The 15,740-nt window shown below is 34.7% G+C and overlaps 1 protein-coding gene and 1 pseudogene across 1 annotated transcript in view; one reads left to right on the top strand and one right to left on the bottom strand.

Annotated features, from left to right (window-relative positions):
- The window catches only part of ROCK2 (Rho associated coiled-coil containing protein kinase 2), a 133,839-nt gene extending 118,326 nt beyond the window's left edge, over nucleotides 1–15,513 (top strand). Inside the window, exons 28-35 of the mRNA XM_045776013.2 lie at nucleotides 264–440; nucleotides 2,127–2,197; nucleotides 3,153–3,241; nucleotides 3,690–3,768; nucleotides 4,913–5,174; nucleotides 5,262–5,475; nucleotides 11,710–11,810; nucleotides 13,052–15,513. Coding sequence (XP_045631969.2) covers nucleotides 264–440; nucleotides 2,127–2,197; nucleotides 3,153–3,241; nucleotides 3,690–3,768; nucleotides 4,913–5,174; nucleotides 5,262–5,475; nucleotides 11,710–11,797 — 980 coding nt within the window. The 3' untranslated portion in view covers nucleotides 11,798–11,810; nucleotides 13,052–15,513. The remainder of the gene's footprint in view (nucleotides 1–263; nucleotides 441–2,126; nucleotides 2,198–3,152; nucleotides 3,242–3,689; nucleotides 3,769–4,912; nucleotides 5,175–5,261; nucleotides 5,476–11,709; nucleotides 11,811–13,051) is intronic.
- Nucleotides 8,610–8,728, bottom strand: LOC123778587 (U4 spliceosomal RNA; annotated as a pseudogene).
- Nucleotides 15,514–15,740: the final 227 nt, after the last annotated feature.

Consider the following 15,740-nt stretch of genomic DNA (forward strand, 5'->3'; position numbering starts at 1 on the left):
TACTGCTCCTGAGAAAAATGTTTGTCAGTTCTTTAAGAGAAAATGTAACTCCTTGGAGTGGGGATTCAAACAACTGTTTAAACTTACGTTATTTATTGATTTTTGACAAAAATTCTTGTGAAAAAATGCAAAAGAAAGTTCCACATATTTAGTTACTTAAATTAACTCTTTATATATTATAGGTAGCTCTTTTTTCAAATTTTCATTTTATTTTCTCTTAATTTCTTTCTGCATTCTTACTTCCTTTTATGTTGGGTGTTTAGTTCATATCACTCAATCACGCACTATGGAATCCATGTCATTCACCTACCAACGTTCCTCTACTTCTCTCAATATTGCCACTAAGCCTTCCAGTTCTCATATGCTTCTTGACTCTGATTCTGACTCAGAAGAAGAACCTTTGCCTTACTTACCTATTTCATCGGAACCTAATGGTACAGGTGATATCCTGAAAATCTTTCACCTTTGGGGTTTTCCCCACTACCCTTAATTTCAGTCCTTTTACAAAATTTTTGTGACATTAACTAATATTCACTAACTCTAACAAATTGTTCTGGTCTCAGTTAAAAAGAAAATGCTGCATGAACAAAGAATTTTTAAAGGTGTTGTCATATGGCATTGCTGTTACATTTGATAGACTTACTTTGTCAACTTTATATCATTTAAAAGCATATGGTTTTACTGCCTGTGTCATCCATTTTCAGCCAAAGAGAAATTTTTTCTGAAGTTTCTTATTAAGAGTGACAGTACAAAAAAAACCACGTAGACTGTTTGAGAGGATGTATGTAGGTTTTCATTGAGTGTTTAGCTCGTCAACCTTGTGTTAGGCCTTAAAAGAGAGTTTAAGACATTTGAACTGAAAGGACTTTGCCCTTAAAGGACTTACAGTTTAAATGAGGAAACTAGTTGGAAAACATAAAATCTCTGTTTAGCACAAAGCTCGTATAAGGACAAACCTTGTTTAATGTAAATGCCACAGGAAATTAGTGTATGAGCAGTTGAATATAAGGTAAAATTTAGTTTCTTACTAATTGAATGCAAAGTGAAATAGCTATAGTTATTTACATTGTTGTCACATTGCCCAAGTATATAACCTTATCTAACATAAATCACAAGGGATTGTATTGAAGTTTTAGATTTTAGCAATAAAATTCAGTGTACTCATTGTTAGAGATCATCTGATTTAGTCCCTTAAGTTGGTGTAGGACCATGTCCAGACAGTTACGTTATATAGGCTGTTTTTAATGACAGCTTTTCTGTTCACAGAGTCTAGAAGGTTGTTGATATGAGAGGGTATAGGTTCTGGAGTCAGAGGTGCATTTCTGTGAGGTTGTAAGGATTAAAAAATATTGATGTTAAGCATCTAGCACGGTTCAGTAAGTGATCATTAGAATATTAGAATTTAGAATTAGAATTAGAATATTAGAATAACCTCCAGAAATACTTGTTGCACCTAATCATTTCATTAAATGGTACAGATCATTGGATGATGATGGTCCAATGGTACATGCCATTGGAACAAATTCTGAGGATTCAAGCAGTTTCCTTTGTTGAACTAGAATTTTACTGATTTTGCTATTTTGGAATTTAGAAATGTTTTAGTTATATTGTTATTCATTAACCAAATTTGATCTGTGATTTACACAATTTTATTTTATTTTATTTTAGCCATTTAAAAAATCCATTTTCTCTGAACTCGTAATTACTCACTTAAATGTTTTCTCTTCGAAGAAGATACATATGCACTATATCAATAACTAGGCCTCTTCCAAAGGAAAAATAAAGAATTCTAATACAGGTGCACTAGTGAGAATAGAGAACTGCTTCTCTTTCTTGTACCTTTTCTGCTGAGCTTTGCAGATGCATGAATTTAATCAGCAGGGAACATTTGACTTTATAAGCTACAGAATATATATTTTCAATGTGCTGTAGCCTGGATTTTGTTTGGCATTCCATAACTTGCTTATACTGCCTGCATTATTATTATAGCCTAGATAATGTATAATGATAAATTCTGAAGGGCGTATTTGATTTGTTCTGTGATTTTTATATTAAAACTTTATTGAATTCCTCATTTTCTTAGGAGAATTGGTAAATTTATCCTCATATCTTCTGCTTGTTTATAGAATCAAGACTAGAAGGATGGCTTTCATTGCCTGTACGAAACAACACTAAGAAATTTGGATGGGTTAAAAAGGTAATTGGTATTTTTGAATATGGTTCTTTTATTTTGCTTTTGGTTTAGCTATAGCCATTTTACATTTGTAGTTCTAAGATACATATAACTAGAACTTTCAGACACGCAAAACTTTGCACTCCCTGATTTGGAATGATGTGATTTTATGTATCTTTGTGAAGGGAAAAAAAACCCTTTGATCATCATAATAATAAAACAGTTTTTGGTGTTGGGAAAACAAAAGTCTGTTGGCCTTGGTGTTTTGTTGTTTCAGTGGGAAAACAACTCTGGGTATGATAGAAAGACCTATTAATTTCTTTTCCTCTGTTACTATGATTTATTGATATCATGCTGTTGATTTTTGGTAAATGTCTTAGTGTATTCAGGCTGCTGTAACAAAACAGACTGGGTAGTTTAGGAGCAATAGAAATTTGTTTCTCACACTTTTGGGACCTGGAAGTTAAGATCAGGATGCCAAATGGTTGGGTTCTGGTGAAGGCCCGCTTTCAGGTTGCAGACTTCTTGCGGTGTTCTCACATGGGGGAAAGGGCTAGGGATCTCTCTGGAGTCCCTTTTATAAGGGCATTAATCCCATTCAGGAGGTCTCTCCTCTCATGGCCTATTCATTCACCTTCCAAAGGCCCCTCGAGCTAACCCATCTCATTAAGTGTTAGGGTTTTACATAAAAATTTGGGGGGAACACAAACATTCAAACCGTAGCAATAAGGTTATTTGCGTTATTGGATTTTGAAGCTAAGTCAGTCCAAAAAATATTTGAATTCATTTCCTCTCCAATTTGCTTATTTAAAATGTATGCAAACTAAATTTGTTATTTTAAGGAAGACTTTTCTAAGGATATATTGAGAACTTCTTAGTTATTTAACTTAAGTATTTTATGTGATTTTTGTTGCTGTAGAAATAAATAAGATATATATTAATTTTAGTCATTAATTCCTTCCCTCCCTTTCTTTAACAGTATGTGATTGTAAGCAGTAAGAAGATTCTTTTCTATGACAGTGAACAAGATAAAGAACAATCTAATCCTTACATGGTTTTAGATATAGAGTAAGTGTTTTCATTAGAATATTTAGAAACTTTCTCTTTTAAAGTACAAGAGAGTAATGTGACCTTTTCTGTCAAATTAGTGCTATTTATTACTCATGTAGATAGTATGTAGATAGATGTGCTCATACAGTATAGCACATACTGTACTGTTGATACATTTTCTTGTATTTGCTTCATAGAGATGAAAGTCTGGGATATAGAGTTAGCTAAAATATCTTTATTTCATGGGTCTTTAATATGTTGTATTCTGAAACTAATTAGAAAATTTCTGATTTCCTGGAAATACTCAAAATCTCAAGGAGTGATTAAATTAATAGAACCAAGGTATCCGGTGGCCTTCTAATATGGGTCGAAGTAGTCAGTTTTAACTTCTGACATAAGTATAGAGTAATTAATTTAATTTGATCCTTTGGTAATATTTTATTCCTTTATAAAAAATCTTTTATAGCAAATTATTTCATGTCCGACCAGTTACACAGACAGATGTATATAGAGCGGATGCTAAAGAAATTCCAAGGATATTTCAGGTAAATAGCTTTATTTTGTTTTTGGTTGGTTGAATTTATTTTGTTTTTTTCACCTTTAGACTAAGGTTCTTAGTATGATAAGACATATCAAATTTCTTTATTCTTGGGCCTTCTTTAGATTACCTTTCGATTTTAGTCCCATTTAAAGGTCATTTGTTTTTCTGTGTCTTTTGTTCTTATTCTGTTTGGATACATCTTCATTCTTCTCTCCATTTCACTTGTTAAAGTCTAGTGTGTTTATATCATATTTCTGGCCTTTGCTGTCGTTGTATTTTAAGATTTTTTATTTTTAAGTAATCTCTACACCCAGTGTGGGGCTTGAACTCACAACCCCAAGATCAAGAGTTGCACACTTTACCGCCGAGCCAGCCAGGCACACCTGTCATGACGTTTTTTTCTCTTCTGTTTCTGATTTTATGCTCAGCTCTCTAGAACGTTAAAAAACTTGCTTATGAAGTTAAATTCTGCACCGAGTAACCATTTTGCTTCCAGTTTAAAGTGAAGCCAAATTTTTCCCTCTTTGGCTTCTATTTTAAAATTAGTCAAACCAATAATTATTGAGTTCCTTCTATATAAAGGTCATTGTGCTTGGTGTACTGTAAGAGAGTTGGCCACTCATTTTCTGTATGCTTATGATGTTTATTTGGGTGTATTATACATCCTTTCCTCTTTTCTTCCTCAGCTCTCCAAATACAAATCTTTTCATTAAAGCTGTGTTTGCCATCATCACCCACCTGTCTGTTTTTGAGAATCGTAGAGCTTCAATCTGTATAATTGCCACATCTCTTAGGGGGATTGTTTTGAACACTCCCTCCCAGGAAAACGTTCTAACACCCATCAAGTGAAAATTTACCTTTTGGCCTATTCTGATGAAATTGCTAAAATATAGTAAGATATCATGGAGAAAATAAGTAGGCATGTTTGAACAAGATAGGTTTTTTCTGAAATGTGAGCCAACTGACTGTCCCAATGACTTTTCTCATAGAAGCTCTTGATTAGACAGAACCTACTAATGTTTGAACATCAAATGCATTTTCTTCTCATTGAATGATTTAGGCTAATATTATGTACACTATGAGAATTGTTACTACATAAAAAATAATCTCTGTTGGAAATCACTCATTATTCTTTTTGCTAATTATAGATTCTGTATGCCAATGAAGGAGAAAGTAAGAAGGAACAAGAATTTCCAGTGGAGCCAGTGGGAGAAAAATCAAATTATATTTGCCATAAAGGACATGAATTTATTCCTACTCTCTATCATTTCCCAACCAACTGTGAGGCTTGTATGAAGCCATTGTGGCATATGTTTAAACCTCCCCCTGCTTTAGAGTGCCGGCGCTGCCATATTAAATGTCATAAAGATCACATGGACAAAAAGGAGGAGATTATAGCGCCTTGCAAAGGTAAAGAGTAAGTTACTTACTTCATCAATATTACTTATGTTCAGATGAATTTAGACATACTAATTTTTTTCAAATATTTCTTTATAGTTTATTACGATATTTCGACGGCAAAGAATCTATTGTTGTTAGCAAATTCTACAGAAGAGCAGCAGAAGTGGGTTAGTCGGTTAGTGAAAAAGATACCTAAAAAGCCTCCAGCTCCAGACCCTTTTGCACGGTCATCTCCTAGAACTTCGATGAAGATACAGCAAAACCAGTCTATTAGACGGCCAAGTCGACAGCTTGCCCCAAACAAACCAAGGTAGTAAATCAAAATGTGATTAAAAACTTGTGTCTTTTTAAATATTTTGCTATTTATGTTCAACTACAAACTCTCCTAATTGTAGTGTTCCTTTGCTTGGTATGTCAGTGAACCATGGGATACCAGATGTTTGAAACTGTTTTAGTATGTATGTCTCCTTCATTGATGTAGTTGAATGCAGTGCAAATTTGTTTACTAAATCACACACATATATTAAATTTAACCAAAAATATATAAAGGGCTCATTTTTGTCATGTTTATGTATGTAATCATAATATTTTAAGATTTTATAAGTACACTGACTAATGATTTAGTAGACAGTGTACACACAGACTTGTAAGTGTCGGGTGCACACATTGTGTTTAGTATTGCAAACCTCTTAAACTTATGTTAGATGACTTGGGAAGCAGGACTGAAATCTTCTTAAGTCTTAATTCACATCTATAAGTTTAGAATAATAACTTGTTTATGATTTAAAGAGCAATAGAGATCAATCTTAAAAATGCAGATATTAACTAATGGGTAAAGTGCGCATTCTTTGTATTTGAGGCAGAGTTGGGACTAGGGAGTAAATTCCGAGACGATGAATGCACAAAACGTTTTGATGGAACTGTTTTCATATGGCTACATTATAGTCATTTCATTCTTGATTCAGAATAACCATTTCTCGGCTTACTAGCTACTGCAGCATTTGTAAATATTGCTATTCGTTGAAATGACCATGAAGATTCGGTTAGTTAGCTAAAGGATAAAGTATATCAGATCAGGTATCTAATTTCAGGTATCCTTTTTGTTCCCTAACACAGGACCTTCAGTATATGAATAATGATGTGCATTGGCTGTTATTATCAGAAATCTTTTCATTCTAACCACAAACATCTTATATGAAACTTTTCTTGAAACTGTTATCTCAAGGAAATAATTTAGAATGACAAAGGTAGAATTGGTGTTTCAGCAGTGAAAATGTTGAATTTTTCTGTGAGGTATGAGAATACTAAATACTATAAAATTAGTGATTATATGATAGTAATTAAGCTGAAGAAACTCAAAGAATTCAAAGACACTGAAGGTCATTCCATGTGCCATGCGCAAAACATCTAAAAATTAAATTTCTGTTATTAGTATTGTAGAACTATTAATGCATGGATGCTATCCTGTTGTAATAGCTTACACTATCTAGTGCTTCACAGCTTCCAAAGTGCTTCCATAATCTGTTCTCTCATTCAACTTTCTGCATATTCTGTCATTTGATCTTTAAAATAGTCCTGTGGAGTAGAATAGACAGGTATTATTATCTTTCTTTTTGATTGAGACTGTAGAGGGGCAAATAATTTCAGATGCAGGACTGTAAGAACTCCACTCCTTTAATAGATTTTACTCTTTGGTACTATTTGATAAATTAATGATTTCACTACTTGTGATGATAACACATAGAATTCGTTTTTGAAGCAGATTTCAGACTAAGTGAGGCATGTTTTCAATTACCTAACAATTTTCACGTTCACTGACTCATAAATACTTTGTCAGCCCCTTCTTCCCCACTTTAGCATTTTGATCTATTGGAGGCACATTTACTTTTTATTTTTGTTGCTTTTTGTTTTGTTTTAGTTCTGGCCCTGCCCTTCGAATCATTCTTCATTGATTTTTTAATACATTTTGCATAGCAACAGTAAGTAATAGGGATTTTTTTTTCTCTCACAACTATGCATGTAGATAAAACTAATATCAAAACTGACTATAAAATGTCTAGGGTATTTTTGTGAACATTTTTTGTCTAATATACTCTGAAATTTTAAGCATAAAGATGGGCACATTTAAGATGCAATTTTATATTTTATTATGTGTCTAGAGCATTATTTCCATTGTCTTTAACATCTGTGACTCCACTGCTTCATTAACTCATAAAATTATATCTGTTGCTGTCTTACATGAATCACCCTAAAGTTTGCATTTCATTTTGGGTGTCACATTTTAAGAGTAGTCTACACAAATTGGAGGGTATACGAAAGAGAATAACAGAGGGAGTAGTGGATCATTTGAAAGTGTTACATGCGTAGCAAGTGAGGGAACTAAGGCTGTTTAGCCATCTGAAGAAATTATTCGGAAGAATGGGAGATGGTAAACAGCAGTGAAGATTTAGAGGACTTTTCTGTAGATGATGTATTAGAACAAGAACCAAGCAGAGGGACACATTTGTAACTCAGAAAGGGAAAAGTATCAGGCAGTCAGAGATTTCCAAAATTGGAAGACTTGGCTTGCTCTAGAGTAGGGCATTCACTATTGAATCACCAGCAGTGTTAGTACCCGATTCAGGTGACTGCTTGGTGACACTGGGAAAGAGCACCCTCCTCAATTTGTCATGCGTATGTAGTCTGACAGTGAACAACAGGGCTCTGGAGGGGAGTCAAGCCTTGGACTTGATGGCCTTTAACGTTCCAGTAATTTATAACATTATAATAGACAAATGGGTAGAGCTGTGAAAGGATCATCCAGGAACACGTAGAAACAGCATTTCTGGTTGATACCAGCAGTAATTTAATATCTAGCTCTTTGTATAATCTAGCTTTAATTGAACTGACTCGCATGGTGTCTTTCTTAAGACAAATGTTTGGCTTTGTTAGACATTATCAAAATCATCAAATGTATTTATATATGCACTAAAACATAATACCTGTAAGTAATCATCTGATTTTTTTTTTAACTTTTCCTCAGTGTTTGTTAATGACCACACCATTACATTTCTTTTCCTTTGGCTTTTGTGACATTCCTGGTTCTGATTCTACTTTTTAGCTCTTTGCAGCACTTCCCTTTTTCTGTAGGGAAGTGAAAGTTAAACAAGCGTTAGCTACTATTGTAGAAGACAACATTTTCGAGGGCATATTTTATGCCAGGCACTCTTCTGTGAGCTTTAAGTGTACTTTTACCCTCATAGCCACCCTGTGATTTAGCTCTTAATGTCTCCATTTGACAGACCTGGAGACAAAGGCACAGAAGCACTGTGTATCTGAGGTCACACACCAAATAACAACAAAGTCCTGAGTTCAGATCCAGATAGTCTAGTTCCAGATCCTGCATCCTCAGCTGTAATACTGCACCACCTCACCGTGATACGAGCAGAAATGAATTAATTGACAGCCTATAAAAAATGTGTAGAAATGCTATTCCAGAGGAATGTATTCTTGGTAATTTCAATTAGCAATAATCGCGCCTCGGATAAACCTCGCTGGCTACGATACTGCCACTGCGCAAAGCTGTTCTTGGTAATTTCGAATTAAAAAAAAATGCTGGAAAAGTAGAAAATTTGTGAATATAATGTTGATTTGTGATAAAGATAGTTTGGAGAGATCCTTAGTTTGTTCCAAAGTAGGACTCAGAATGCTGGTCTTTGCTGAGGGCATTTCTCTTTAATTATTTTTCTTTTAAAGGTCTTCTTTAAACTGTAATATTTAAGCCACACAGAAAAGTATAAAGCAAAAATGCAACAAATGCTCATTTACCCAGTTTTAAGAAATAAAGCATTGCCACCACAGTTAAAACTTAAGGGTGGGGGGAGCTCCTATGTTATCATTATTTTATTTATTTATTGAGGGGAGGGGTAGAGGGAGAGAGAATCTTAAGCAGGCCTCATGCCCCAGTGCAGAGCCCGACACAGGGCTCGATCTCATGACCCTGAGATCATGACCTGAGCTGATATCAAGAGTCAGATGCTCAACCAGCTGAGCCACCCTGCTGCCCCATGTTATCATTATTTCAGTTTTGTTCTTTTCCTTTTATTAAATATTAGGAAGTTAACAGACTAATTATTTGGATAAAAATGAAAAAGCTATATACAACTTGAAGTGTCAAAAATAAATCCATTAAATGATGTAGAAGAAAATAGGTGAATATGTATCTGATCTTGGATTGGAGAACTTCCTAAGAGTAAAAGGGAAGAAAGAAAGTCAGTGGTTGAGTAACCAAAAATTAAAGCCTTGTAAAATTTAAAAACAACATATATATATATTCGCAATGTGTATGAGAAAGATGGGTTATATCTGTGTATATAGAGTTCTTATATCATTAAGAAAAAGATTGCCTCTTCCCAATATAAAAATCAGTGAGGAAATGCAGCCCTTACTATTAATATGAAAAAGTGATCAACTTGATTATTAAGCAAAGAAGTTAAAATTAAGTTAAAAGTAAAATGTAAAACCTGTCAAACTGGTAAGGATTAAGAAACGTGGTATTGGCAGCATGTAAAGAAAGAGGCAGTGTCGCATATTTCTGGCCGAACTCCAAGTACTAATGCTCCTTTCCAAAGCAGTCTTTGGTAGTAAGTTTCACAGGCCTGCAGTGTGTTGTACCCACTGACCAATTAAATGGAGGAGAGAGAAAATCAAACAGTTACAGTACTTTCAGAATGTTATTTATAATAGAGGCATGAGTGAGTATTACAGGGGAACAAGGAAAGCATGGAGAATTCTGCCTGAGGGCATCAAGAAAGATCTCCAAAAGGGAGTTTCAGTAATTTTCCAGGCAACGAAATAAGGGAAAAGACAATAGTAGGCAAAATGTTATGTGCAGAGGTACCGAGTTGTCAGAATTACTTCAGTGTTATGTGTTTGTAACATTGTCTTGGGTTAGAGTGGGGAGAGCGTGATGCAGGGGTGTGGCAGAAGCTATCACTGGAGAGAGCGTTGAACCAGACTGAAAAGGACCGAGTGCACTGTGCTGTAGGAGTTTTTACTTTATCCTTCAGATAGAAGTCTTTCAGCAGGAGATCGGTGTGTGTTGACTTGATGAGCTCCTTCACTAAGGTTACTGGCAGTGAAAATGGAGGGAAGAAGCTAAGAGAAAGCTTTCTCATGTTGAAATGACAAGAATTAGATGGCTGACTGGCAGGGGCTGAGGGGGCTTTAAGGGAAGTCTCAGCAGGTATTGTGCTGACAGCCTAGTGACCAAACTTAAAATTTGAAGACTGTGACACAGGTGTGCACTTCACACACACTTTAAAGGTTTTGAGAGCGTATGAAATGCAGATTTTTCAGAATTGGGGCTTGAATACCCGGGATGGCCCACTGATCTCAATCTCCCAAGCAGTACCTTAGCTACAAGTTACGTAGAAAAATGTGATCTGTGTTTAAGTGAATGATTATATCTGTTTTTGTGCATTTTCTCAAATATTCTACATTTAGCACATTTTGAAATAGAGTAATTTGAGTTGGTTTATTTTCTTTCAGTTAGGGTAACCATCTATCAACATACTCTGTCAGTGATTACCAAAGTCAACCAGATGCATTAGAATTCACTTCAGATTTTTTATTTAAAAATGCAGGTACTCTGGGCACCTGGGTGGCTCAGTCAGTTAAGCATCTGCCTTTGGCTCAGGTCATGATCCCAGGATTCTGGGATCGAGCCCCACATCAGGCTCCCTGCTCAGCGGGGAGTCTGCTTCTCCCTCTTCCTCTCCCCCTGCTTGTGCTCTCCCTGTCTCTCTCTCTCTCAAATAAATACGAATGTTTTTTTAAAAAATGCAGATACTTGCGCGCTACTCCCCCTTCAGTCCAGTTATTGGTATAACGCCTGCGAATATGCATATAAATGGCATTGAGTAAACCATATAAATTCAAGTTTAAGAAGCAACTTTATTTTTTTTTTAAAGATTTTGTTTATTTATTAGAGAGAGAGAGGAGGAGCAAGGGGAGGGGCAGAGGGAGAGGGAGAAGCAGGGTTCCTGCTGACCAGGGAGCCCGATGCAGGGCTTGATCCCAAAACTGGGATCATGACCTTAGCCAAAGGCAGACGCTTAACTGACTGAGCCACCCAGGCACCCCAAGAACCAACTTTAAAGTTGAGGTCACAAATGAGATTTTGGGGACCAAATGAGTACCTTGGCATAAGTTGATTCATGAACCTCACAGTGAAAGCAATAAAAAAGTTACGCCTATTTTTAAAAATAAAGATGATAGCAATTTATCTTCATCTGGGCCCAGTGGGGAGAAGCTCATATCTTATCCCCTAATATTACCGGTCTTCAGGTCTCTGATATTCTAGAAATCAGACCTGGCTAATGTTATATGCACTTACATATAAAGAGAAAGAAGATCTCCGTGTGTGCTACCATCTTAATTTTGACTGTGTTGTTAGGAGAGTTAAAATCTTCACAGCACAAAGTTTGATTTCTAGATAATTATCATATTAAGCTGCCATTTCTAAAGAGTGCTAGAATGTGAATTTGCAAACCTCCTGTTGCAGATTGCTTGATTTGGCATTTAAAGACTGGGATTGGTCATTTGATGATGTTGGTGGTGATGATGATGATGACGATGTTTTTGATTTCTGAAGAAATAAATGGGGTAAATCAAAAAATGAAAAATGAGTTATTTTAGTATTTCCAAGTAGTGCATGTGATTTGCACTTGGGTTTTCATTGTTTTTGACTAGTTTTGAAATTTTATTAAGTTGTCTTTAGTAGTATGTATTGGAAAAGTAGTTTTCAGAAAAGTTTCTAACTGAAATTTCTGTGTTAAGTTATAAAAGTGAAATGCTATGTTCAGAATCTTTACTGGCTATATATTTTCAATACAGTTGGAATTACAGTTTTTTATCTTAGGAATGAAACATGTGCAAATAACAAAGGAGCTAATTCTGGTACTTTTTGTTCATTCCAAAGAAGCCATATTCAGAGAAGTAAAATTTAAAATGTTTTCAAGTTCCTACAACTGTATTAGTTTGTGAACATAGCATGGGATTCCTTCCTCCCTCCATCCCCCTCTCCTTCCTTCTCTAACGTGCGAGAATTGAAACCATAAATACTTTGTAAGTCTAATAAGTGCTGTAAAATACTTTTCTGATTTGACTTTTCTCTGTGATGCTGTGAGATGTTTGCTTTCTGAAAAGTTGATGTTACTCTTGCTGAGGAATGCTACTGATGTGCTGTGAAAGTTCTTGTGCCTGTAGAACACATAAATAGTTTGGTTAACCATGGCTAAAGGAGATTTGAGTGAAAATTGAATCTCATGGTCAAACCTTTTACACAGAATGGATTTAAAAGAAGTAATGTCTGTCTTAACCTAAGTGAGCATATTACAAAAATAGACTTAAATCATGTATTATTGGGAGGTATTTATAACCAGGATTTACAGAGTATTTTTACATATATTTACTACAATAATGTGTTTGTTCCCATTTTATAGATTTAAAAAATGTGGCTAAGAGTCAAACAGTCAAGTAGAACCTGGTCCATAAGCTCACTGTTCTTTCAGCCACATGAGGCAGCGAGCGGCTCATCTCCAAGGCAGACTTACAGTCACTTGAGTTACTCAGTGACATATTATCTAACCCTAATAGCCAGTTAACCGTATTAAAACTTGTGTGTTGTGTTTGTAGAAAATATAGGAAAATATAAGAATATAATTGCATGTACCTAAAAATAAGAAAAGTAATATAGTAAATATGTTTTATGCATGATTTAAGTATTAAAAGTATAGGAGTTGGAAGACTACATAGTTTAATTATATAAGTGAATGCTCTTTCAAAGAATTTAACAATCTCTTATTTTACTGCATCAACTAACTTTGTCTTTCCTTTTTTTCCAGCTAGCTGCCTTCTGTGAATGCAGTCATTATTCAAGGTGATCATATTCTTCCAGTTAAAACAAGACTGAAATATGATGGCCCCAAATTTCTTAAAAAGCTATATTTTCCTGAGAGACTGATACTCAAACACACACACACACACACACACACACACACACACACATACATACCTGTATACATATATATATATATATATAAATATATTTCCCTTTATTCCTGCAATATAAATTATAAATCTTGGAGATTTTCTGGGCTCCTTTGGAGCAGCAAGTTGAACCAACAATGATTGGTTAATAGAGTAAGAATATCATATGTAACTCTTCCAAACTTGTTCCATAAAGCTCTCTTGGCAGTCACTCACACTACATTGCACAAAAGGATTGAGAAGAGTTAAAGTTTAAAGAAATCATCTTTTCAGCATCAACAGAGAGATTTCACCAGCACATTTACCAGAAGAGTCTGGGAATGGATTCCACTACAGTGATAAGAGACTGCATCTTTAAGAAGTGACCATTAGACTGTGTGTGTGCATATATGTGTGTGTGTCTCTCTCCATATATACACACGCGCGCGCACACACACACACCCCTATATATAGTACTGTAATACTGCAAGAGGGTTCTTCAGATGTCCCGTTTTATTTTTTATACACATTAATCAGATCTCATAACTTACTGCAGTTGCAGCTATGCACTTGTATAAAGCCATAATGTTGGAGTTGATATCACTCATTTGTGTATACCCCATGGAAGCTGCATGTTCATGTTCAAGTACTTACTGTAACAGGAAGTTTGATGTTAATTATATCAATTTCCTAATGCTTCATGATAGGCAACTTTTCCCATTTTGAATGCCTTAATTTAATTTTTTTTAAAGTCTCACCCTTTTCTGTATTTTGAAAAAAAGTGTTTACCAGCTCTTAGGATGCAAATTTGCTTTGCAAAAGAAAAATAGTGCACTACTTTTACATGTAATAGTTATCAATGTCAGCCTATTTTGATTGTATGACAGAATTTTTTTTTAAGCATTGGTGTTAGAAACAATAATGGATACTATTGGAACTAATATATCTTTTATGTATATCTATTATTCATCCCACTCTTCTTACAGACCTCAGTATTAGTGTGTGAGTACGAAATGTTTGCTTTGCTTTGAATTTGCTGGCTACCCTAGATGTGTTTTTATTTCTGGTAGAGACATTTGTGACTGTTTTTACATTTTCACACTCAAGATTCTAAGATTATCTCAAATATAAAGAAAGACATACTGTAGATATATTTTAACTATTTAAATGTGATCCCTCAAACACATAACTGTGTATGGCAATATTTCAGGATTGGGCTAAGAAAACTGGTGACTGGGAAGAAGTAGCCTCAGAGGCTCTTGATTTTTATTTTTTAAATGATGTTAAAGTTATAGGTTATGCAGGACAATTTCTGCTAGATTTCTCATTATCCCAGAAAAATGTGTTTTATACTGCTACAGTATGCATTAATGATAAGCATCAAGTTTAAAAAAATTATATAGTCTTTTATCAGTCTCTTTATATATGTACACATACACAGGGTTTGGTGTGATATTGAAATACATCATCTAATATTTCAATGAAGGAAGTAGACATTTTTCATTGATTCCCTCTGGGGTCAGTGTAGAAATGTTTCAAGAGTTAGACCCCCAAAATATAGATACTGTTGTGGAAACTGAAGAGTGGCCTTTGGCCTACGGATGTACTAAAACTCAATCTTGTTGTTCTCTCATTAACCCGCCTGCACTCTTCCACACTGTGTGTGCTGAGACCAGAGACGCGTGCCATTTCCCTCACGGGGGTGCTCTGCAGTTCTGGTTTGGGGCACAGCTTTTTTTTTTTTTTTTTTTAAGTAAGATTTTAAAATGAAAAATATATAAAATTTATATAGAATAAATATTTCCATTCATTAGACTTGTTAAAAGGAGACTGAATTAATATTTTATATAAAGATTTTGTTACACTATGGGAGGTTCTATCATATTATTCTGAATTGGAGAGTATATATATATATATTTTTAATAAACTTTATTAAGGTGAAATAATTTGAAGTTTACACATGAATAATTGAAATATTTGAGTAAAAATGGCAAAAGTTAAATTTTGAATGCTGTATATATTAGAGAATATGGAGAATCATGGTGTGATGCAACTCTACAAGGAAATTTAATGTGAAGTTTTTTGGGGAAAAGTATTCTAGGGGGTGAAAAAAATCTCTCCCATGGAGATTCTTCACATTATATGGTTTAACGTAAAGGTTTATAAGGTTGTTTCTCCAGCTAATGGAAATGCGCTTAATAAAAATTCTGACCTTGGGTAAGAATCTGCTTTTTACCCTGTTGCTGGTTTCATGTACATACATGAATGCATACACCCATCCAAATGTTCTCTTCCCAGCACTCATTAAATATAATATTGACTTGGTTTAACAACCTGATTTTGTGCCAGCTTCTCTTTTTCTTACGGCTCCAAAGGTTCCCAGATAAATAAAAGACCAAAAGTTGCTTATTTCTTCACACCTGATTTCTCCTAGAGCCATAAATACCTCCTTTTGAGAACTAAGAAGTAGTGAATACTGGGATTTTCTTAGTTGGATTTTTTACTTTTGTTTAGTGGGGATAGCGAGACAGAAGTAGAAGGAAAACTGGTGCCGGTATTACTGTT

This window comes from Ursus americanus, chromosome 7, assembly GCF_024610735.1.
Source record: "Ursus americanus isolate L20-20 chromosome 7, mUrsAme1.1.p, whole genome shotgun sequence".
Classification (NCBI taxonomy): domain Eukaryota; kingdom Metazoa; phylum Chordata; class Mammalia; order Carnivora; family Ursidae; genus Ursus; species Ursus americanus.